Source organism: Rhinolophus sinicus, chromosome 18 (genome assembly GCF_057876585.1).
Source record: "Rhinolophus sinicus isolate RSI-liver-muscle chromosome 18, RSI-T2T, whole genome shotgun sequence".
Taxonomy (NCBI): Eukaryota; Metazoa; Chordata; class Mammalia; order Chiroptera; family Rhinolophidae; genus Rhinolophus; species Rhinolophus sinicus.
The window spans coordinates 84,522,049-84,548,259 of record NC_142518.1 but is presented as its reverse complement, the minus strand read 5'-3'; the positions used below and the strand labels follow the sequence as shown (position 1 = coordinate 84,548,259).

The 26,211-nt window shown below is 36.8% G+C and overlaps 1 protein-coding gene across 11 annotated transcripts in view; it reads right to left on the bottom strand.

The window, feature by feature from the left end:
* Positions 1-26,211, bottom strand: part of GRIA3 (glutamate ionotropic receptor AMPA type subunit 3) — a 568,173-nt gene that overhangs the window by 212,737 nt on the left and 329,225 nt on the right. For 8 of the 11 annotated variants that reach the window (XR_012493554.2, XM_088795040.1, XM_088795041.1 and 5 more), the window contains 2 exons: positions 17,597-17,650; positions 14,020-14,100 (listed from right to left, as the gene is read on the bottom strand). Coding sequence is in view for 10 of the 11 variants with exons in the window: in XM_088795040.1 (XP_088651166.1) it covers positions 14,020-14,100; positions 17,597-17,650 (135 nt within the window). In the remaining variant the exon portion in view is untranslated. The remainder of the gene's footprint in view (positions 1-14,019; positions 14,101-17,596; positions 17,651-26,211) is intronic. The other 3 variants (XM_088795043.1, XM_074324305.2, XM_074324304.2) reach the window with 1 other exon arrangement.

The following is a 26,211-nucleotide window of genomic DNA, read 5'->3' as shown; positions in this document are numbered from 1 at the left end:
TTATGTCCCAATATATGGTCTATCCTTGAGAATGTTCCGTGTACACTAGAAAAGAGTGTATAGTCTTATGTTTTAGGATGAAGTGCTCTATATGTGTCAATTTTGTCCATTTCATCTAATGTGTCATTTAGGGCTGCTATTTTGTTATTTGTTTTCTGTTTGGATGACCTATCTATAGCTGTCAATGATGTATTTAAGTCCCCTAGTATAATTGTGTTTTGGTCAATTTCTCCCTTTAGTTCTGTTAGTAGTTGCTTGGTATATTTTGGTGCTCCCTGATTGAGGGCATAAATATTGATGAGTGTTATGTCTTCTTGTTGTATAGTCCCCTTCACCATTATGAAATGTCCATCTTTGTCTCTTGTTATCTTTTTCACCTTGAAGTCTGTTTCATCTGATATCATTATGGCTACACCTGATTTTCTCTGGGTACCATTTGCTTGGAGTGTCGATTTCCACCATTTCACTTTTGAGTCTATGCTTGTCCTTGTAGCTGAGATGTGTCTGTTGGAGACAGCATATGGTTGGGTTTAGTTTTTTGATCCAATCTGCTACTCTGTGCCTTTTTAGTGGTGAGTTCAGTCCATTTACATTTAGGGTGATTATTGATATGTGAGGATTTCCTGTCATTTTATGTTTAGTTTAATGGTAAGGCTGTGTGTATACTTTTTTCTGACTGGTTATTTTTCATGTTTTCTCCCTCAATTTTTATGTTTCCTGTTGTTTTGTTGAAGTTCTCACTGAGTTTGAGCATCCTTATAACCAATGTTTTGAACTCTGTGTCTCGTGGGTTGCTTATCTCAATTTTGTTTAGTTGTGTGTTTTTGTTTGTTTGTTCGTTTGTTTTTGTTTTGTTTTTTTTCCCCTGAGGATTTGATCTGTTCTCTCATTTTGGACATGTTTCTTTGTCTCCCCATTTTGGTGCCTTCCTGTGTTTGTTTCTATGTGTTAGGCAGGGTCACTCTGTCTCCCAGGCTTAGTAGAGTGGCCTTATGTAGTAAATATCCTGTGGGGTTTAGTGGCGTATTCTCCCAGGGCATCTGAGCCAGCTTCTCCAGCTGTGTCCCTTGTGTGTTTTGTGTGTGCCCTCCTGTTGTTGAGCCTTGGTTGGTATTTTAATATAGAGAGATTGACCCTCAGGATGATTGTTTTTGAGTACTGCCTGTGAGTATAGTAAAGGTCGTGTTGTGCAGGGGCTGACCCCACAGAGCAGGATTTTCTTTAGCAGGGTTTTGGTGCCTGCTCAGTCTGTTCATTGAGTGTGCCTTACATGCATGCAGCCATGTGGTACTCCAACATGTTTTGAAGCCAGCCACTGGGCAATATATTCTTAGTTATAAAATTTATGTTCAGCTAGACTTAAGGTGATTCTCAATGATGATTGTTCTGTAGTTTAGTTGTAATTTTTATGTGGTCATGGGAGGAGACAAACACAGTGTTTACCTACTGCACCCTCTTGACCAGAACCTCTTGTCCTTTTATTTTAAATTATTATTCTTGCTCATAATCTCTTGCTGGATTTCCTTTTTTGAGCTTTTCGTCTGCTGTCCTTTAGTATGGAAAATTGAGGACAAATTTTCTAAAATCTCTGTTACAACGTGAGCTGAACAGATCTGAGAATCATAGTTCCAGTAAGTAACAATGAAAAGAACAAGGGGAGAGAGTGGTAGGAAGCTGGTGGTTCCTAGTCTGCATTTTATATTTTTCCTTTTGTTGATCTTTACTTGAAGCTTGCCATGCAAAGTCTTCACTTTTGGGAAGTTTGATCCCCTGTCCTCCCTAACCCTTATAAAAAATTATTATAACTGGGTGGGCCATTCAGCACCAATCTCTAACAGAACAGGAGAGGTTAAGGTGTGTAGAAATGAATGTTATGTGTTATGTGATCACATCTAGGTCAGTGGTTAATTTCCTAACTCCTGGCCATGGTTTTCTTTCACATTGGGATCTACAACGGGGAGTTGTCATTCTTTTGTTTTTTTAATCTCTGAAGTATCTGGTCTTCTCAAAGCCTTTGTAAAATTGCCCACACAGATTTTGTCACCCAAAGACATTAGGTAAAAGTGAAAAAGGGAAATGGTGGGGTAAAATGTAGAGACAGATATTTTAGGAGACAGCTTCTGGCTAAAGAAAGAGGTTTCTTGCCTCCTATTCCCCCATTTCCTTCCTTCCCATGAATCACCAGCACTTGAGGATGGCCACCCATAATCTTCTATGTGGGGAATTTAGAGTCCCCAGTAGCCATAAACTTCTGCAAAAAAATCTAATGAAGTACAGTTCTGCTTTCAACACCCAAACCCAAAAGATATGGGATTGCAGGCATAGGGAGTGATAGAGGAAGGCATGTACCCTACCTATCTGCTTGACAGCTGTCAAATTATTCTCCATAGATAGCTACCTTAGACTCCACCCCTGAAGCTGTCTTTTACTGGTTAATCTTTATCATGTGACCTTCCCCAGAAAGTTCCATCTTCACTCCTCTCTGGCAGAGGCACCCATGTGTAGGACCCAGTTACCTCACCTGATTGGCTCTGACCACACTCATGAGGATTTCTCCTTCCAGGCATTCTTTAACTACTCCCACCTTGGCTTCTTTCTGTCCCACAGGCCAAGTCTCCTCCTTATACTTTATCCCCTTCCCCCATGCTGCTGTGAGTAGAAGTAGTGCAGTGATCAGACAGCAATACATGTGAATTGAGAAGGATTTTTAAAATTATTATTATCAGAATATCCCCATATTTAGAAAAAGTATAAGTTCGATTACTGCTTTAAATGTGTGATGAGTTTATAAATTTTTACTTTTAACTTATGACCTTGACTCAGACCTAAATTAAAAATTGGTTTAAAGTTCTTTAAGTCTTTTTAGTTCATTGTGACTTGTTTTTCAGGGTTTAAGTACCTGACCCAAGCACTTCTTCCAATGCCAACTGCCCCAAAAAGGAAAGCAAACCCATATCCTTTTATTTAATGTTTGCATTTTAACATGTCTGACTCTAAAAGGAAATTTCTGTGTTATGAATTATATTTCCTCACTGAGCTTCATCTGCTATTAAAAAGTATATGCTGAGCGAAACAAGTCAGACAGAAAAAGCAGAGAACCATGTGATTTCACTGATACGTGGTATATAAACCAAAAACAACAAAAGAACAAGACAAACAAATGAGAAACAGAAACTCATAGACACAGACAATAGTTTAGTGGTTGCCAGAGGTTAAGGGGGATCGAATATATGGTGATGGAAGGACAACTGACTCTGGGTGATGAACACACAACGGGATTTATAGATGATGTAATACAGAATTGTACACCTGAAATCTATGTAATTTTACTAACAATTGTCACCCCAATAAATTTAATTAAAAAGAAAAAAAAAGTATATGTATTAAAATAATATATTTTTCCCAAAGATAAAATGTATTCCATTAAATTTCTTTGATTTTTTTTTTTTTGTGGCGAAAGTGGCTTATTTTATTTAAGCAGGTTTCTGTTTTATAGCAACTGCCCTATCCCTTCTCTGAATCACAGCAGTTCATTTTTTTGTTGTTGTTGTTGAAAACCAGTTTCTTCTGGCATTTCTCATCTAACCAAAGATATTAGAATTTATTTTTTTGCCTTTTTTCCATTTTTAATTTTGAGTGAAGGGGGGGTAGGTAGTCATGAAAATTCTCATATAGCTGGGCTCTGAGAATCTAATTTTTTAAGAGGATACAATTTATCATGCATAGTACCTCAGCCAATGAATTTGTTACATTTTGAGGCTTTAGAGTCTGTAAAACAAATTGATTCTAGCTTTCCTGTGGAATTTTTAACTAGAATTCACTTTGGATGAGACATCAATGAGAGTCCAATTAGAACTTCTCTTCTACTCTAGAACCCGTTTTCTAACTACCTGCCAAGTAAAGTAACTTCCATATTCCATGTGCATCTTAAAAATAATGTGCCCCAAAGCAAAGATATTATATTCCCTCAAAATATTTTCCTCTTCTTGTATCCTTTCAATTAATGGTACTTTAGGCCTATAATGTTACTGGGTGTGGGGCTCAAGTACCTGTATTTTTATAAACTCATCAGGTGACTCTGAAGCACAAGTGGGTTTGAGAATCCCTGGCCTTGATTATTGTCCTAGTTTTCTAGTTGGTGCCCTGAATTCCGGTTATTTACCTCTCCAGTTTATTCTTTACATAATAGATTTACCTTCCAAAAACACAAGTTAGTACATAATACTCCTTTCCTTAAATCATGGCAAGGATTCCTTACTTTCTACAGACATATCAACAGTCAAAAATCTTGACTTGGCCTTCAAGGATTTCCATTATCTGTTATATTTTGCTTCCCTGAACTCATCCATACCATTTCCTTCTTTATACCTCTTGTTGTAACCACACTGTGCCCTTTTTTCTTTGGTTACTTTGTCTAGAAAAAGCCCCTACTTCATCACTTACAGCTCTGGCTGTCTCTATTGAAATGTCATTCTTCCAGAATCATTTCATTTAGTAAAATAATGACTAAAATCATCAATATCAAATTTGTCTCTGTAATGTCTACCAGGTAGTAAGAAGGCCAGTTTATGCCCCTTTTTTGTGCCCTAATCATTACACAGGCTCCTGCACATTGTTGACTTTTTATGCTCTTTTGTCTATTATTATTGCATGCCTTTCCATGCCTTCTGTGTAATAGGTATGTGTGCATATGCCACCACATTATTGCTAAATGACTCCAAGTTTCCAAATTCCCTGCTGTACTACATGGAATTTCTGTTGAGCCCATTTTATTTTTTCCATGGGGATTTTAATAATTAGAATTGATAATCAGATACTCAATGATTTTTGTGTGCTTAGACTAGAATTATCAAATTCTAGTGCTATTTACATTTCACCAACTCCATTTGATTGAATTGTTGTTTTTTTGGCTAACTGCCATGGTGGTTATCTTTTCCTTCACTTAGGTCAGTAAACTGTGTGCAGAAGGAGATATTAAAAGAGGTGGGAGAAGACAAGGAAAGATGGGAGAGAGTCCTACTGCTCCCAGATAGGGTGATTTGAAACTTTATTTTCTCACTGTCTATGTTCTAACTACACTTGACTATTTGCCTCTGTGCAACAATGGGAATACTTATTGGATATATGAATATAAGCTCCAGAAGTTATTCCTTTGAGAGGGAAACTACTCATTTAGATTTGTAAGTTCTGCTATACTTCATCAATTATATCACTTCTCAATCCCATCACATCTGTTTGTTTAATGTAGTGCACTATTGCCCACATCTGAATGCGACCATATAAAACCAACCATGACCTTTGTGCCTAAGAAGTTCATACAGAGCCTTGTAAGCTACCTTTGATTAATTCTCCAAGGCCATCTTTTATACAGAAATTGGTTACACAGCTGGCATCCAAACACAGATTGTCCCTGATCTGAGAATAGTCACACAACCCAGTCCTCCAAATATTCAGATGGCTTTAGTATTATCCTGTCTCCCTTGATTTATATATACTGAAATTCAGTTTTCTTCTAGCAGTGTAAATAATTGAGAGTTGGAAATAAATATATTCAACACTTATTTTTAGGATATGTGGAGATTTTCTTCCTATAATACTATACTTAGGGTACATTTTGTACAGAGAGGAAAACAGACAAGGTAAGTTGGGTGACTTCCACTGAGTTGGTGGTAGATTATGGGTGAAAAATGCAAAAGATGGCTTACCTACAGGGAAGATAAAAACAGTAGAATGAGTGTTGGGAAGCTGGCAAAGACAAGTATCTGTCTCACAATTTGGATGAAAGCTGGCTCTGCCTTTACTGTCATTTGAATTGTTCATCTGGGTGATGCTTTTATAGGGAAATGAACATTAATTGTGGTAACTCAAGTTATCAGGTTGCTAATGAGAGACACAGGTCTTTTTCTAGAAGCAACTCCATCCTCCTGGGAAGGTGTAATATGTGGGGTTGAAGATTGCACCATATAAATTAGCACTTGATTACAGGTTACTTGTATTTTTCACTCACTGTTTTGTTCTCTATTCCAATTAACAAATATACTTTGACACCTCTTAAATACTATCTGTTGGTATAACAGTAAGCCATCTCAAACTTGGTCCCTGACCTCACAGCACTTTAGTCCAGTGGGAGTTACTTGTATGAATATACAAATAATTACAGGTATGCATAAGTGCTATTAGTAGGAAAAATAACCTCTCATCTCTTTTTTATTAACAGCTATATTGAGGTATAATTTAAATATCAGAAGTTCCATCCATTTGACACTGATTTTTTTTAAAGCAAAAATTCAGATTATGTCCCTCCCCTGCTTGAAATTTTTTAATGTTTTTCTTTTGTTGTTGAAAAAAAGCTAAATACCTTAACCAGGCCAACTAAAGGCTTACATAATGAAATTTTTGTCACTCTGCTCTAACCCAAATTGCCTTCTGATGGTTCAGAGAAGGTGTTGAGATCTTCTCTGCCTCAGGACTTTGGCACATGTTGTTTCCTATACTTTGCATGAACATTCCCTGATCCATCATATAACTGGACATGACTCACCATTCAGATCATTGTTTCAAAGTCACCTTTTCTAAAGGCCTTCTCTGGCCATGCTATGCAGAGTTTTGACTCCCCACACTCTGCCTTCTCTTCACTCCCTGTCCCAGCACCTGTTCTATCACCATGCTAATTATCATGAACTATAAAAGTTTGGTCTGTCAAATATGATTATAAGGTTCTTAAAGCCACAGCTTCTGTCTTCCCTGCAGGGAAGTGGACAAGGTATTGGGTATACAAGTGGTACAGAGAAAACATAACTTACTATGAAGACCTTTAGAGTAATATTACCCAAAGTGTATGTGGATTGCTGCTGGTTTGCTTTTTGTTACCAGTCTGAGATGAAATAAGGAAAGAAGTTGAGTTTATAAGGCTTTATAGCAATTTGACAGGGTAATATATGGCTGTTGAATCTAATACTAAAAAATGGGCTTATATTTTTTAATATCTTGTTTGGTTTATTTCATGTTTTTTAGTAATTTATTTTTCTTATACTTTTATTGGTTTGTGACGATTTGGGTAAAAACTGGCCCTTCTTTAAAGATAGTTTGAGAAGCACTGTTTTAAAGGATATATTCTGGGGGTCTGGGGGAAAAAACAGAATTCTTTCAATTCATCTTGTTAGAATATTGGGTAGGAAGTGATCTTTCCTTGTTAATTTCAGGCAGGCGAGAAAGAGAGGGTCAGAGGGATGGAGAGGGAGGGTGGAAAGTAGGGGGGAGAGAGAGAGAGAGACAGAGAGAGAGAGAGAGAGAGAGAGAGAGAGAGAGAGAGAGAGAGAGAGAGAGATGATTGACTATAAAGTAGGGATTTTTGGACAGGAAGAATGAGAGTCTCAGAGTTGGCTAATTTAATCTTACAAGTGCCTATGGTTTTCTTTTCAAATTAAAGTTTATTGGGGTGACAAATGTTAGCAAAGTTACATAGATTTCAGGTGTACAATTCTGCATTACATCATCGATAAATCCCATTGTGTGTTCACCACCCAGAGTCAGGTCTCCTTCCATCACCATATATTTGATCCCCTTTACCCTCATCTACGACCGCCCTCACCCCTTAACCTCTGGTAACGACTAAACTATTGTCTGTGTCTATGAGTTTTTGTTTCTCATTTGTTTGTCTTATTTTTTTGTTGTTTTTCATTTATATACCACATATCAGTGAAATCATAAGGTTCTCTACATTTTCTGTCTGACTTATTTTGCTTAGCATTATACTCTCAAGATCCATCCATGTTGTCACAAATGGTCCTATTTCATCTTTTCTTACTGCCGAATAGTTTTCCATTGTGTATATATACCACAACTTCTTTATCCATTCATCTATCGAAGGACATTTTGGTTGTTTCCATGTCTTGGCCACCGTAAACAAAGCTGCAATGAACATTGGAGCACACTTGTCTTCATGGCTACATGTTCTCAATTTTTTGGGTAGATACCCAGGAGAGGGATTGCTGTGTCATTTGGTAATTCTATTCGTATTTTTTAAGGAATCTCCACACTGCCTTCCATAACGGCTGCACCAATCTGCATTCCCACCAACAGTGTATGAGGGTTCCTTTTTCTCCACAGCCTCTCCAACAGTTGTTACTATTTGTCTTGTTGATGACAGACATTCTAACTAGGGTGAGGTATATCTTATGGTGGTTTTAATTATTTTTAATTAAAGTTTATTGGTGTGACAATTGTTAGTAAAGTTGCATAGATTTCAGGTGTACATGATTGTGGTTTTGATTTGCATTTCTCTGATGATTAGTGATGTTGAACATTTTCTCATAAGTCTATTGGCCATTTGTATGTCCTCTTTGGATAAAGGTTTCTTCAGGTCCTTTGCCCGTTATTCAATTGTGTTTTTCATTTTTCTGTTGTTTAGTTGCATGTGTTCCTTGTATATTTTGGATATTAGCCCCTTATCGGAGGCACTGTTTGCAAAAATCTTGGGCCAATATGTTGGTTGCCTCTTTATTTTGTCGATGGTTTCTTTAGCTGTGCAGAAGCTTTTAAGTTTGATATAGTGTCATTCATTTATTTTAGCTTTTACTTCCCTTGACTTTGGAGTCAAACTCATGAAATGCTCTTTGGACCCAAGGTCCATAAGTTTAGTTCCTATGTTTGCTTCTATGCAGTTTAATGTTTGAGGGCTTATGGTTGAGTCCTTGATCCATTTGGAATTAATTTTGGTACATGGTGACAGATAGCATTCCAGTTTCACTCTTTTGCACGTGGCTTTCCAATACTGCCAGCACCATTTATTGAAGAGGCTGTCTTTTCTCCATTGTATGTTTTTTGCTTCTTTGTCAAAAATTATCTGTCCATATTTATGGGGGTTTATTTCTGGGTTCTCAATTCTATTCCATTGGTCTATGTGTCTGTTTTTCTGCCAATACCATGCTGTTTTTTTTTTTTTTTTTTTTTTTTATTAATTAGTTTCAGGTGCACAAGACAAAGCAAAACTTAGACATTTATCATTTATATCCCTCACACTGTGTGAACCCCCCTCCCCCCATCCACTATCCCTCTGTACGTTCCCAAAACCTCTCACCTTCCCCTTATCCCCACCCCCCTGCCCATCTAGCAACCCTCAGTTTTTCCTCCCTTTTTCCAAAACTGTTTCTGATTAGTTCATTCACTTATTCTTTTCTTTAGATTCCACATATAAGTGAGATCATATGGTATTTGTCTTTCTCTTTCTGACTTATTTCACTTAACATAATGTTCTCTAGGTCCATCCATGTTGTTGCAAATGGTAAGATTTCTTTCTTCTTTATGGCTGCGTAATACTCCATTGTATAAATGTACTATCAATAAATCAACAAACAACAAGTGCTGGCGTGGATGCGGAGAAAAGGGAACGCTGGTGCACTGTTGGTGGGAATGCAGATTGGTGCAGCCACTATGGAAAACAGTTTGGAGATATCTCAAAAATCTGAAAATGGAACTACCTTCTGATCCAGCAATCCCACTCCTAGGTATCTATCCGGAGAAATCCAAAACTCCAATTCAAAAATCTTTATGCACTCCTATGTTTATTGCAGCACTATATACAATAGCCAAGACCTGGAAACAACCGAAATGCCCATCAGTAGAAGACTGGATTAAGAAACTGTGGTACCATGCTGTTTTGATTATTGTTGCCCTGTAGTACAAACTAAAGTCAGGGAGTGTGATACCTCCAGCATTGTTCTTTTTCTTAAGACTACTTTGGCTATTTGGGGTTTTTACAGTTCCAAACAAATCTGATGACTGTTTGTTCTATTTCCTTAAAAATACCATTTGGGTTTTGATGGGGATTGCATTAAATCTGTATATTGCTTTGGGTAATATGGCCATTTTAACTATGTTAATTCTTCAATTCCTTGAGCACGTAATGTCTTTCTATTTCTGTGTGTTTTCTTCAGTTTATTTTAAAAATGTCTAATAGTTTTCAGCATATAGGTCTTTCACATCCTTGGTTAAGTTTATTCCTAGGTATTTTATTCTTTTTGCTGCAATTGCAAAAGGAATAGTGTTTTGTATTTCTTTTTCTGAGATTTCATTGTTAGTATATAGGAAGGCAATGGAATTTTGTACGTTGATTTTGTTGCCAGCAACTTTACTGTATTCGTTGATTGTTTCTAATAGCTTTATGGTGGAGTCTTTTTGGTTTTCTATGTATAGCATCATGTTACCTTCAAAGTGACAATTTAACTGCTTCATTCCCAATTTGGATGCCTTTTATTTCTCTGCCAGATTGCTCTGGCAAGGACTTCCAACACTATGTTAAAGGCAGAGGTGATTGGGGACAAACCTGTCGTGTTCCTGAACTTAGGGCATAGGCTTCAGTTTTTCACCATTAATTATGAGGTTAGCTGAGGGTTTGTCATATACGGCATTTATTATGTTAAGTTATTTTCCTTCTATACCTATTTTATTAAGTGTTTTAACTATAAATGCATGTTGTATCTTGCCAAATGCTTTTTCTGCATGAATTAATATAATCATCTAAGTTTTCTCCTTTATTTTGTTTATGTGATGGATTTGCGTATGTTGAACCATACTTGTGCTCCAGGGATGAACCCCACTTGGTCGTGATGAATAATATTTTTAATGCATTGTTGTATTCGGTTTGCTAGAATTTTATTTAGGATATTTGCATCGGTATTCCTCAGAGATATTGGTCTGTAGTTTTCTTTTTTTGTGCTGTCCTTACCAGGTTTTGGTATCAGGGTAATGTTGGCCTCATAAAATGAGTTAGGCAGTACTGTCTCTTCTTCAATTTTTTGGAAGAATTTGAGCAGGATTGGTATTAGATCCTCTTTGAAGGTTTGGTAGAATTCACTAGTGAAGCCATCTAGTCCTGGACTTTTGCTTTTGGGAAGGTTTTGGATGACTGATTCAATTTTGTTACTGGTGATTGGTCTGTTTAGATTTTCCAGTTCTTCATGGTTCAGCCTTGGAAGGCTCTATGTTTCTAAGAACTTGTCCACTTCTTCTAGGTTATTGAATTTTGTGGCATATAGTCCTTCATAGCATTATTGGATGATCCTTTGTATTTCTGTGGTGTCCGTGATAACTATCCCATTTTCTTTTCTGATTTTGTTAATTAGTGTCTTCTCTCTTTTTATCTTAGTGAGTCTAGACAAGGGTTTGTCAATTTTGTTATTCTTTTCAAAGAACCAGCTCTTTGTCACATTAAGTTTTTCTATTGTCTTTTTGTTCTTCTGTTTCATTTAGTTCTGCTCTAATTTTTGTTATTTCCTTTCTTCTGCTGAACTTGGGTTTTACTTGTTTTTCTTTTTCTAGTTCTTTAAGGTGTAACATGAGGTTATTTATTTGGGAGTTTTCTTGTTTCTTGAGATAGGCCTGTAATGAGATAAATTTCCCTGTTAAAACTGCTTTCGCAGCATCCCAAAATTTTGGTAGGATGTATTTTCATTGTCATTTGTTTCTATGTATCTTTTGATCTCTCCTCTAACTTCTTATTTGACCCAGTCGTTCTTTAAAAGTATGTTGTTTAGTCTCCATGTATTTGTGTTTTTTCCCGCTTTCTTCTTTTTTTTTTCTTTTTTTTTTTTAATTAAATTTATTGGGGTGACAATTGTTAGTAAAATTACATAGATTTCAGGTGTACAATTCTGTATTACATCATCTATAAATCCCATTGTGTGTTCATCACCCAGAGTCAGTTCTTCCATCACCATATATTCGATCCCCCTTACCCTCACCTCCCCCCCCACCCCCCTTACCCTCTGGCAACCACTAAACTAGTGTCCGTGTCTATGAGTTTCTGTTTCTCATTTGTTTGTCTTGTTCTTTTGTTGTTTTTGGTTTATATACCACATATCAGTGAAATCACATGGTTCTCTGCTTTTTCTGTCTGACTTGTTTCGCTCAGCATTACTCTCTCAAGATCCATCCATGTTGTCACAAATGTTCCTATATCATCTTTTCTCACTGCCGAATAGTATTCCATTGTGTATATGTACCACAACTTCTTTATCCATTCATCTATCGAAGGACATTTTGGTTGTTTCCATGTCTTGGCCACCGTAAACAAAGCTGCAATGAACATTGGCGCACACGTGTCTTTATCTCTAAATGTTTTCAGATTTTTTGGGTAGATACCCAGGAGAGGGATTGCTGGGTCATACGGCAATTCTATTCGTAATTCTTTGAGGAACCTCCACACTGCCTTCCATAACGGCTGCACCAGTCTGCATTCCCACCAACAGTGTATGAGGGTTCCTTTTTCTCCACAGCCTCTCCAACATTTGTTATTATTTGTCTTGTTGATGATAGCCATTCTGACTGGGGTGAGGTGATATCTCATTGTGGTTTTGATTTGCATTTCTCTGATGATTAGTGATGTTGACCATTTTTTCATATGTTTATTTGCCATTTGTATGTCCTCTTTGGAGAAATGTCTCTTCAAGTCCTCTGCCCATTTTTCAATTGGGTTGTTTGTTTTTTTGTTGTTGAGTTGCATGAGTTCCTTGTATATTCTGGATACTAGCCCCTTATGGGAGGCACTGTTTGCAAAAATCTTCTCCCATTCAGTTGGTGGCCTCTTTATTTTGTCAATGGTTTCTTTTGCTGTGCAGAAGCTTTTAAGTTTCATATAGTCCCATTCGTTTATTTTAGCTTTTACTTCCATTGCCTTTGGAGTCAAGTTCATAAAATGCTCTTTGAACCCAAGGTCCATAAGTTTAGTACCTATGTTTTCTTCTATGCAGTTTATTGTGTCAGGTCTTATGCTTAAGTCTTTGATCCATTTTGAATTAACTTTGGTACATGGTGACAAATAGCAGTCCAGTTTCATTCTTTTGCACGTGGCTATCCAATTCTCCCAGCACCATTTATTGAAGAGGCTGTCTTTGCTCCATTGTATGTTTTTAGCTTGTTTGTCAAAAATTATCTGTCCATATTTATGTGGTTTTATTTCTGGGTTCTCAATTCTATTCCATTGGTCTATGTGTCTGTTTTTCTGAACATGGCTCTGTTTTTGCTCCCTGATTTATGTCCTCAGTATTCACCCAGCTGAGGTGCCTACACTCTCACTCCTGGCCTTCTCTGTCCAAAGTGACCCTACATGAGGAAGAAATGTAGAGCTGGAAGTGACCTTGGGATATTTTTCCAAATTTTAGTCATTAATAAACCATCTTTACAGTTTTTTTTAAATTTTGCAATAGGTGATCATCTGAAGTATTATTTACCTAACATTTTTTCTTTACATTGACTATGTTTTTTAACCTAAATATCTACTTTATCCTCGTTCTGAAGAATGACATCTGTAAAAGCACAGAATTGATGGGATAGTTTTTGTCTTTTCCTAATACATATTTAATATAAATTCAAAACTAATCAGTTTAAGAACTTTAGCTATGTACTACCTAAAATCATCTCATGTACAAATAGCACACTTTGGGAAATAGCAATCTGGTCTAACTCTTCATTTTACAGATTAAGAAGCAGCTTCAGAGAGGTTTGGTTTGTTGCAAGGCTAGTTAGATGAACTCTTGGGATTTAAACCTGCCTTGTAGCACCTGATCTTGTGCTTTCTTTCATTATTCCTAGGGTTAATATAGGGTTCTTCTTTTAATTAAAGTTTATTGGGGTGACAATTGTTAGTAAAGTTACATAGGTTTCAGGTGTACAATTCTGTAATACATCATCTATATATTACATTGTGTGTTCACTACCCAGAGTCAGTTCTCCTTTCATCACCATATATTTGATCCCCTTTACCCTCATCTACCACTCCCCTCCCCCCTTACCCTCTGGTAACCACTAAACTATTGTCTGTGTCTATGAGTTTTTGTTTCTTCCTTTGTTTGCCTGTTCCTTTGTTGTTTTCAGTTTTATATACCACACATCAGTGAAATCATATGGTTCTCCATTTTTTCTGACTTATTTTGCTGAGCTATTATTGACATATATGAAAAGATTATATCACAGTACATAACATGTCTGGGAATGCAGTGTAAAGGATCCTTTCTTTCTTACCATGAAAGAAAGAGGCTGCTTGACTGACAAATTATATAAATACTGGTTACCTCTGGTATTAGAGTGGAGAAACATTACCACCTGAGAGAGAAAAAAGAAGAGAAAACAATTAATTATGGAACGACTCCTAAGAAGAAATGACATCATCAACTTATACAGAATTTATAAGAGACTTACTTGTTCTATTGAGATGTCAACTTCTGGCCTGAACAGACCATATATGTGGCCTGTGTTCCTGATGGAATCTTTTGTTTCTTCCAGGGATTTCAACAATTTAAAAAGTTTTGCACCTTGTTGTCCACACTGAAAAGTACACCCTGACATGTGAAAGGCCTTTGTTGAAGCATTTATGCACTATCCAAGTTTTCTCACTTTAGGATTGTTGCCAGGGAAGGTCCATGTAAAAGCACATAGAAGTCTTTGCCAGATAGATGGGGCTCAATAGCAAAGGGGACACCTGGGGATCTGGTGCAGGTGATTCCAGAAAGATTAGATAAGCAGTGTGACTATCTTTGATTTTGCATTTGTAGAAGGAGGCAGTGGTTCTGTGCTTTTGTTACACTAAGACACAGATTGACTTTGTTCTCCTGTATATACCTTCAGTTTCCATCCAGCTGGCTCATCTTGAAAGGAAACATTTTCTTAGCTCCACTTTCCTTTTTTTTTGCCATCTAATTGACTTCTATGTAGTTTTGGTTTGCTGTGTATGTTTTGCGTATGTCTTTCATGGAGAGGTTTGGTTTTTTTTTAATCCACTTTAAAAATCTGGAAACCATAGTAGGGATAATTTGTCTCATTATTTTTTTTTATCAGAGATTAGCAGCAGTTCCTATCACTATTGCCATATGCAATGTGATGTAGAGTACAGGGACTTATGGAAACACAAGGCTGTGTTCCAATGAAAAGAAGATTACTAGAGGAAGAGAAGGGGTGGCAACTCAAAGCATGGAGAATAAGTTCATATTTTCATTACCCAGACTAGCATGATATTATATATTACATTCATTTTCAAGGAACAAACTTTGCTTGTTTCTTATAGTAGCATCCTCCCAAGGTTTCATAATTCTGAGTTCTGTGTTAGACATTCATTTTACCATCTTTTCCCCAACCTTCTCCTAGTTGTATCTCTTGCAGTTGTATCACTCCATAGGCTTTCATTTTTGTCATGTCTGTGTCTCAAAGTTGAAACCAGAACTCACCTGAAGGCTTATCAGTAGGATTAGGAAGACCCACTAGAATTTTAGAATGGGAAAGGTCTTTACAGATCATCTGGTCATTTTAATCCAACTGAGAGAGCCATTGGTGTACATGGCTCAGCTCTCCCTTTAAGATAGAACTTACCTCCAGGAGTTGAGTTAGCTGACAGCCTCCAGCTTCCAGTGCCTTCAGGGTCTACCTCAGTTTTCACGCCAGAGGTGTGTGCTTCCTGGGCAGCTGCCAGCCAATGGCTGAGCAAAGTGGGGGGTACAATGGCTCACCATTTTGGGGCAGCATGGGGTTCCTCTATGAACAAGCTTTGCACCAGAGCTCCCAGTTGTGTGGACTTTCTTAGAGATATACCACAGTCTAAAGCTCTTCTTATCAAACTTCCTTCTTTTCCATCTGCTTCATTTATATCAGAACTATATTGCGGTCTGAAGCTCTCCTTGCTTACTTGTGTCTCTTTCCCTTTTATTTTTCACAGGTATTACTCCTAATAAATATCTTACGTTTCTAATTATACCTTAGTATCTATTCCCAAAGGATCAAACCAATACATCAATAACCCCCACTCTCATCTGAGTTTAATAGTAAGGAAACTGAGGTCCACAGAAGTGAAATGAATTACCCAAAGTGCCATAGCTAACTAGTGGCAAAGACAATATGACATCCCAAATTTTCTGACCCCTAGTTCAATGTTCTTTACAAAATTTCAGTTGTCCACCACCAGTCATGTATACAAAAAACAGATTTTGCTGTATCTGGTTATCCCTCATGCTGTTATTTCTGTAACACATTTGACACATTAAAAATATTTCATTTGTTGTTAAATCTCTACTTTAGTCCTGTGTGAAGTAATAATATCCATAAAATTTGGATTTTGATATGCTAATTTTATATTTTTCTAATACATATCAAATAAATACATTACCATTATAATAAAAAAGTTTTTGTATGTACTACCTAGAGTCATATCATTTACTGTCAGTGACAGGTGAACCCTAGGACTTACAAGATGGAGGAGAAGGTAAAGAAAGAGGGAGAAAGGAAAGAAGGAAGACAGGGAGGAAGGGAGGAAGGAAAGCGAAAAACTTATTGGTGAGGAAAAAATAGTAAAAACCTATCAATAACTGCCCCACATGCTATGCCATGACCTCCTTGTTTCCTGCCAAGTTTGGTACAACCTCCAGTGAGTGAACAAATATCCTTTACCTATTGGTTGCCTAAAAAACAAATTCAATGTATTCAGATGTAAATTAAGAATCAAGAGTTTTCCCTAAAAGAGCCCATTCATTTTTCTCCAAATGGACTGCAGTGCTCCACTTTGAGCAATTTATTGGAAAAGATGCATGCTATATATTTTTTGCATGCTATATTTCAAAGCAGTTGTTCTAATTTTCATCTTATACAGTTTTTTAGTGTACACACTTCCTGAGAAAGGGGTTTAATTAACATTTCCTTTCTCATTTAAAAAAATATTCATTAGTAAAACAAATTAAGATTTTTTTCCTTTGAATGAAGAAATCTAAGAATATAATTACAATTATCTTTCAAATTTGTTGATATTCTTTTGTTTTAAGAGCCTTGTAATGGTTATGGGTCTATTTTACTAATGAAACAAAATTGGGATTAGGGCATACGTTATGTAATAATTTAATAGATTCTTAGTTTCAAAGTAATAATTTAACATTTCTCTTGGAATATCATTCAGAACCTCTGCCAAATATATATTACTGATTTAGAAGCCATTTTGTTAATCCATAAACCAATTATCCTTTTAGAAAAAGAAGAGCTTAAAATAATCTAAATGAAATACTAGCTTCCAGAATGTCACAAATTTTAAAGGCATGGACTGTTTGAAGGTAGAGATTTAAGTTGTGTTTTATAAGTAGAAAGGTAGATATGCACTTTGGCAAAGTAACTTAATATTCCATGTTCAACCTATTTCTAGCATCTGGCTTGAAAAGATTTGGTAGTAGTCTGCTTCAGGAAAACAAATCCAGTACTGATGTGCACATACACTTGGATTAATTGGGGAAAGAGTCATGTGCCCCCATCTTTTGTTTTGCATTTCAAACCTGGGTACAATGGTTTAAATTTCAAATCCAAATTGAATCTAAGAATAGTCAGTTAAGAAACACATCAAATTATTATTTTTTAAATGAGGAGAAAATATAATAAGCTTCACAACTAAAATAGAGACAACATAATTGAAAATAAGGCTATTACATTCAGGTTTTGGTATTTACTGACTCATTCTCCAAACATCGAGAGAACAAATTAGGTAATTCATGTATTTCTTTTTTAGACAATTACACACGACACAAATGAAATAGAGTACATTGCCCTAGGAAACTTAAACATTGTTTGCTCTTACCAGATTAGCAAGCATGTAGTGATAACCTCTTGAATGTTTCCCCAGGATCACAACCTACAGAAAGAAATAAAAAATATTGTTTATTCAAGAAGAATATTTTCTTTCTTTTTTTTTTAAATTTTATTTTATTAAATTTATTGGGGTGACAATTGTTAGTAAAATTACATAGATTTCAGGTGTACAATTCTGTATTACATCATCTATAAATCCCATTGTTTGTTCATCACCCAGAGTCAGTTCTCCTTCCATCACCATATATTCGATCCCCCTTTCAATTGCATAATCAGTGTGATGGCTAGAACAAATTACTTTTAAGTGATCAACAAAATGTTAGGTCTTTATACAGTAAAATCACAGGTAAGTGGACCAGATTTCCTTTTGTCGCATTTCACTTTCAGGCAGAGAATACAGGAAGAATTGCGAATATCAAAGTTAAAAATGTCAACAACAAAGGAAAAAAACTAAATTTTCAGGTCAGTAACATCACTCTCACTTAACATAGATGGTGAAAGCAATGAAGCTGATGATTCCCCCACCCCATGAACTGGATTTCTGTACTTAGCTTTTGAGATGGCAAATGGGCTGAACTTTGCATACAAATGAGAAAATAGAATGTATGGTACTTTTATTGTTGTTATCTGGAATGCTGAGGGAACAGAACAGTCAAGGAATGGGGTTAATGGGATTTTCAGGTTAATTGAGTTTGCTTTGCTTATTGAAAACTTTTCTAAAATGCTTGCATTCCTTTTTCCTGCTTTAATCTGAAAAATTTGTGACCATCTGTACATCTTTTGGTGCTGAATATGATGCCTTACGGTAGTGGGGAAGGAAATTTTCCTTTAGGGGACATTTGGCAATGCCTAGAGACATTTTTGGTTGTCACATCTGAGAAGGGTGACTAGCATCTAGCAGGTAGAGGCAAGGGATGCTTCTGAATGTGCTACAATGGACAGGAAAGCCCCCCACAACAAAAAAATTATCCAGCAAAAAAGTCAGTGGAGCCAAGGTTGAGAAACCTTGCCTTAGGTTCATCATTCTCATTGTAATTTTCATGAGTAAAACTGACTCATATCCTTATCATTTACAAAGTGCATTTTTTATTATCTCAAAATATGTAAGTGGATTCAATATTTTCCAATGAAATGTATTGGTTGGCAGCTGGAAGTTTTTGACTGAATGCCTGACATAGCTTATTTCCAGATAGCTAAGTACATCAGAAATTCTGGTTAATTGAGGATTTTATAAAACGTCATTTTATTGACTACCAAGTATGTGCAAAGTACTGTTTTGAATACAGGGAATGGGAACAAGGAGGTGGGTAACATAAAAGTTGAGGACACAACCAGAGCTGGAACCAGGATTTGTACAGGCCTGAAGCTAATAGCACCTTAGGAACACTTTTTAAGAAAAACAATACAAAATTATGAATACAATATTTGCAATAAAGCCTTGAATAGAATCCATGTAAGTAAGAGACCATTAAGTTTAAGCTTCATGATAAGTTCCATTTGGACACAGCTGTCACAGGGTTTAAAAACAACTTGTGAAGACAATAAAATTGCACGTACGAGGTCTGACAATTATATTTGTGAATTCATCCTAGAAAAATTGCTACATGACTCATTGCTGAATATCACTATGGTCGCCTTTGAAGTACTCCGCTTGGGAAGCTATGCACTGACGTCAGCGCCTAGTCCACCTTTCAAAGCAATTTTGGAACTCATTTTCTGGAATGGCCATCAGTGTTCATTGTATTACCCTGATGTCCTGAATGTCATCAAAATGTCTTCCTTTCAATATTTCCTTTATCTTTGGGTAAAGAAAGAAGTCATTGGGGGCCAGATCAGGTGAGAAGGGAGGGTGTTCCAATACAGTTATTTGTTTACTGGCTAAAAACTCCCTCACAGACAGTGCCGTGTGAACTGGTGCATTGTCGTGGTGCAAGAGCCATGAATTGTTGGCGAAAAGTTCAGGTCATTTAACTTTTTAATGCAGCCTTTCACCACTTCCAAATAGTAAACTTGGTTAACTGTTTATCCAGTTGGTACAAATTCCTAATGAATAATCCCTCTGATATCAAAAAAGTTAGCAACTGCGTTTTGACTCCTGATTTGGACTGCTGGAATTATTTGGTCATGGAGAATTGGCTGACTTTCATTGTGTACTTTGATGCTTTGTTTCAGAGTCCTGTTGGTACACCTATGTTTCATCACCAGTGATAACACAGCCCAAAACATGGTCTTGCCTCTCCAAAAGGTCTTGGCAAACTTCAACTCTCCTTTGCTTTTGTTCATTGGTGAGCTTCCTCAGGACCATTTTTGTACACACCTTTCTCATGCCAAAATTTTCAGTTAAGATTTCCCTAACTGTTTTTCTATCGATGTTTCCTTGGTCTGCTGTGCTTCTCACAGTTAGCCAATGATTTTGACATACAATTCGACAAATCTTTGCAGTGTTTTCATCAGTTGTGCTCGTTACTGGCTTCCCTGACCTCTGTTCATCAGTGACATGTTCTCTCTCCTCAGAAAAATGTTTACTCCATTTGTACACTGCTGTTTTCTTCATGGCATTTCCCCCATAAACTTGGACTAACATGCCCCTGATTTCACTTTTGCTCTTGCCAAGTTTAACAAGATTTTTTTTTTAAATTAAAGTTTATTGGGGTGACAATTGTTAGTAAAGTTACATAGTTTTCAGGTATACAATTCTGTATTACATCATCTATAAATCACATTGTGTAAGAAATTTAATGTTTGTTTGTTGCTCTAATTCAACCCCAGACATTCTCGTGACGGCACATAAAAACGTGCAACAACAGTAATGAATGCCTCTCAGCAAGACACCGCCACACGTCGACATGAACACAGCTGTGAGACACTGCTGTACCAAAGTTATGAAACCATACCGAGCTGTTTGTACAGTGCTGCCAATGTAAGTGCATGGTGGCAAGTTCATGATTTTAATTGTCAGACCTCATATACAAAACCAGAACTATATATAAAAAGACATTGCAATAATAATAAAATATTGCCCTTAATTGAGTACCTAATATATGCCAGGGACTGTGCTAAGTACTTTATATGTATTTAATCCCTAGAACAATTTAATAGATTAAATATCACTAGTTCCATTTGATAGATGAGGCATCTCAGCCAAAGAGAATTTAAGTCATTTGCCCAAGGTCACATAGCTAAGAAGTGGTAAAGCTGGAATTAGAACCTGGGTCTGTCTGCCTCTAGAACCCATATTCCTGGCAGTTCATTACATGGTTTCTTAATACATGCTAAATGTAAAATACCAATGATTGCTCTAGGTTCTGGGAGAAGAGGTGTCTAAGGACTGCTGGAGTATATAACGAAGTCTTCCTGGGGGATATGAGATTTGAGCTGGCTCAGAGGAGTGGAACCACATATTCAAATACCATGCTTATCATGCTGACATTAGAAGCCCTCAAGTCATTTCAAGTGAAGGGAGGGAGGGAAGAAAGGAGGGAAAGAGAGATGGAGAAAACATGAAGTGAGAGCACTGTTTTAATTAATCTAAAATATGAGCCACATTTCTGACTGGTTATTTATGGACGAAATCAAAGGTTAATGAATGTCTTGAGGAGGTGATTTTTCATGCTGCTATGACACAAAATGAGCTGTTAGGTATCTGCTGGGATATATTTTTCAGTATCCACTTGTGAGAAACATCTTTACTGGTGACACTTGTTAAGTTTTGATGGCAAGCTGGGACCATACATTTGTTGAATTTTTAATTCACTGATAACCCTCAACACAATAAAATCAGAGGGTTTTAAGTTCTGCCAAACAAATGAGCAAGATTCCTAAAGAAATCTAGCAGAGCCTAGACAGAAACAAAGAAGCAAGCCCAAAAGAAATGGAGTATGTCTTTCTTATCAGAAGAAGGGCTTAGTGTCCTTTTGAGCATAGGAAAGGTGAGAGGAAGCCATGGAAGACATTAATGTTGTGAAAGGAGCCCCAAACGAGAACCCAGGAGCCAACCTTGTCATGCACTTTGTTTGACTGGGTGAATCACTCAACTTTCTCCAGCTTTCATTTCCTTATCTATAATCTGGGATAATGAGCCTGGTCCTTCCTATTTCAGCAGTGTTGTCAACATCAAACCAAATAACATCCAAAAAAGTGTTTAGAATGTGCAGCATGTAATTATGTGATGTTAAATAACTGTGGGAAGGGGTTATTCACTAAGATTATCTCTTCAGGTTGAGAAAAACTTGAATTTATTGGAATATCCTCTTTAGTCCAGGCCCAGAGGATCTGTTCAAAACAAACTCATTTGAAGGTAGATGTCTCACAACATCACTCTTTCAAAACTTAGCTTAAACTGGAATATATGGGAAAGTTGTCTAAAGATAGAAACCTTTAGGTGTCACAAAGCTGCTGCCTTGAAGGCCACAATTATTTCCTCATCCTTACTTTCAGTGCCTCTTTAACACTTATTTAATATACAGTTCTTACCAATTTTGGTTTTTCAGTTCACAGTAAATGAAAAGCTACAAATTAGAAAGGTTATGTATAGTGGGAGGGGGTGATATTAAAAAGATGTATATTAGCAACAGAGCAAATGACAGACTGACTTAAAGGAGAAGGAGGGGATTTAAAAAAAGCAGACAACATTTGTACTAATGCAGAGTATAATCAGGGGTGTTCTTTGTGAATGCCTGAGTCATCAGAGAAATGGCTTGTTGCAATCAGTGATTTCTGCTGAAAAACATAGCTATATGTATAATAATTTTATGGAAGATTTCCATCAGAAATCATAAAAGTCTCAATACTTAAGAGAGTACACTTCAATTATCTTGAAATCTCACTTGGGGCAGCAGTGATCCTACTGATGTGAGCTGAGTGAGGCCTCACTGCAAAAAGCGTCATATTTTGTAGTTGGACTTTCCCTTTTTTGAATTTTTGGTGCAGGGTTTGTGGGACTAAGGGTGAGATAGGCAGGTTGTACATAATATAAGTGCACAAAAGAACTAGTTAATGGGAATGGTTCTTCAATTAATACTAAATCTTTTTTCTTTCCATCTGTTATAGATGAACAAGGCATAAATTGTATACCTTCAGGTATTTAATGAAACTGGTAACAACAACAAAAAAATTCGACTTTGCTTTTACAGTAATTATAATAACTCTTTCTGAATTAGTTTCAGAACTTCAAGTATAAAAGTTCTTAAACAGTCTACTGAAATTTAAGAAGGAAATACCAAATTCCAAATTCTATGCACTATATTCACTGCACCTTTGTAAGATTTGTTGGAGATGATGGATGGCTTGATGCAATGGTAGATATGATAAATATAATAAGGGGAAATGTGTATAATGTAGATAAAACTTCCTCCTGTCTTAAGGAAATTTGTTTTTATCGTCACAAATAAGATCTAAAAGAAAAAAAATGTCACAATCCTCAATCACTACAACAAACCACAGTCTAATTTGTAGAAGGAAAAAACTCCTACATACTAACTCACTGAGTCATGCATATAGCAGCATATTAAATTATTTGTTAAAGAAGTCATTGAATGATAGTCTATTCGTTTGGGGGAGACTTCCCCTTGTTGACTTCCCCATCCACTTACCTGTGAAATTCGGGGCTGGGTATCATTGAAGAATTAAAAACAATTCAGGAAATGCTCAGTAGGTTTTCTATGTAAGAGGCCCTTTTCTTTTTCAATGTAATGTTTTATCTAGACATTTTCATAATTTTAGAAATTTGAAGTTAGATTGCTCCACGAGACTACTTGAGAGAGGCCCAAACACATTGAGAACAAAATCATCCGCTTTTCTATGCTCACATTAATATATATATATATATATATATATATATATATATATATATATATATAATGTTTCCGAGGAAATAAGACCTAGCCAGACCATCACCTCTAATGCATCTTTTGGAGCAAATATTAATATAAGACCTGGTCATATTTTAATATAAGACTATAAGACCAGGTCTTATATAATATAATACAATATGAGACCAGGTCTTATATTAATTTTAGCTTCAAAAGATGCATTAGAGCTGGTGGTCTGGCTAGGTCTTATTTTCAGGGAAACAGGATATATATATATATATATATATATATATATATATATATATATGAAAAGTGTCTATGTTTTTTCCCCCCTTCAGTCCCTAAGGGATACAGATTAAGTTATTTGCAGACCAAAATATCTCCAGGTTTGGATTTTGTACATTGGTGAGAAAAAAGGATCTATGTATAAAGATTGATCTTGCTTTGAGTACACAACATGCCTTGCCATTCATCTTAATCTGTTTCTCTTTGATTTAGGGACACGAGACTGTTTGGAGAGCTGAGAAGAGAAATGGAGGATGTTTCTGGTTTTCCTTCACCAGATTTACTTACTGTATAGGTATATTATCTTCAAGAAAAAGCTATTAGACTCCTTGTGTTCAAAAAGAAGACATTGTTTTAAGTCCCTATCTCCCTTTCCTGCTTCCTCACTAAAAAACAACAAAAGAAAGTACAGAAATGGTGGCAAGAGGTGAGCCTTTGAAATCTTGCTGGGAATTTGCAACAAATTTACTAGCTAAAATTCCACAAAGGACTCCCTGGTACAGCAGACATGAGACGCACAACTGAAATCATCTAAAGGTGGGCAAATAGGGTGAGCTGATGTGGAGGGAAGGGGGAAGTACATAGACACAGGCTAGGCGGGCTGCAGGATGCAGACTGAGCTAGGAGCTCTGAACTCCCTGCATTCTGGAGCTATAGCAATCACGGGAGAGGGAAGAATTTGAAATGCTAGCACTCCCTTTATGTCCCAGAGTCCCGCCTGAGGGATCAGCATATAACACAGCTGAAACCAACATAGCAGAGACCTCGGAGCAAAGACTGAGGGAAAAAGGGTGAAAATGGCAGTTTAAGTCATCACTGCCAAGCAGAGGATGGAAGGCATAGGCACGGAGCCTAGCTGACCCCTCCCTACCTCCCCAGAGCCCACCCCACCCCCATATACCCAGTGATAGAAGTGGACCAGTAGCACAGTAAGATCAAAAGAAGAGAATATTTGCAGTTCTGAGAACTGAAACATGCAGCCATGGACTCGCAACACAACTAGTTCTGACGAAGGGGCAGAAGCCTTGGGTGCAGGATTGGCTGTGCTGGTGATTGCCGCCAGTGCTCACAGACACCTCTCACAACCCACCCTGCCCCTGATGCCACCTATCTGGGCAGATCCCTGCAGGGGTAAACAGAGCCACTGAAATACACAGGCCCTGAAACTGGTACAGAAAGAGATTAGAAACTTCAGAAGCTCTCCACAACCTCCATGGAGGATGTGCCCTGAATCCCAGGTGACCTGTTCACACAGGAGAAGCCCACCTTCCAGGGAATCCCCCCATTGTGCAAGAAGCCAGAACGGTGTAGAGAAAATATAACACTACAGCCTGAGAGGGAATAAAAGGCTGCAGTTGAAGAGAAATAAAGCATTCTACGAACATCTACTGGAAAGCAAAAGAAAGACCTCTTCCAATCAACCTGATGCAGAATGAACTCTTGTAGATGCCTAGAAAGAGAAATAATAATTCATTAATTGCCAGAGAACAAAGCAGCTCAAAAACAAGGCAGCTCAGAAAGACAATGAAAAGTTTCCAGAAAATAAACTTAAACACATGGAACTATGTGACTTAAATGACACAGAATTCAAGAATGCAGTCCTTAAAACAACTCTGTGAGATACAAGAAAACACAGATAGGCAGTGAATGAACTCAGAAACGCAATCAAAGAACAAAATGAACACTTTACCTAAGAGATTGACATTTAGAATAATCAAAATAGAATTCCTGGAGATTAAAAACTCAGTAAAAGAAATGAAGAATGAAATAACCAGCTTAGATAATAGAGCTGACCAGATGGAGAAAAGAATCAGTGAGATTGAAGATAGAAATCTGGAAATGGCACAGACGGAAGAAGAGAGCGACTTGAGAGATAAAAGAAATGAAATAACTCTACAAGAACTTTCTGACTCCACCACAAAGAACAATAAAAGAATAATGGGCATACCAGAAGGAGAAGAAAAGGAGAAGGGAACAGAGAGTATATTAAAACAAAGAGTCAGTCAATGGCAAATTCCCAAATGTGTGCAAAGAACTGGGTCCTTGATTCCAAGAAGCAAATAGAACACCTAATTACCTCAAACCCAACAGGCCTTCTCCAAGGCACATTGTAATGAAGCTGTCAAAAATTAATGACAAAGAAAGAATCGTCAAGGCAGCAAAAAAAGGAAGATGGTAACCTACAAAAGAAAGCCCATTAGACAGTCATCAGATTTTTGAGCAGAAACTCTATAAACCAGGAGGGAGTGGAATGAAACATTCAAACTATTGAAAGAGAAATTTTGAACCAATAATAATATATCCAGCAAAGATATCATTTACATATGAAGGGGGAATAAAAACCTTTCCAGACATAAGAAGCTAAGGGAATTTTCTAACACATGACCTGTACTACAAGAAATACTGAAGGAAGCTATTCAACTTGAAACAAAAAAAAGAAAAGACTACAAAACAATGAGTAGTATTATGAACAGACAGCAGGAGGAAATGGCAACTGCTACACCTAATG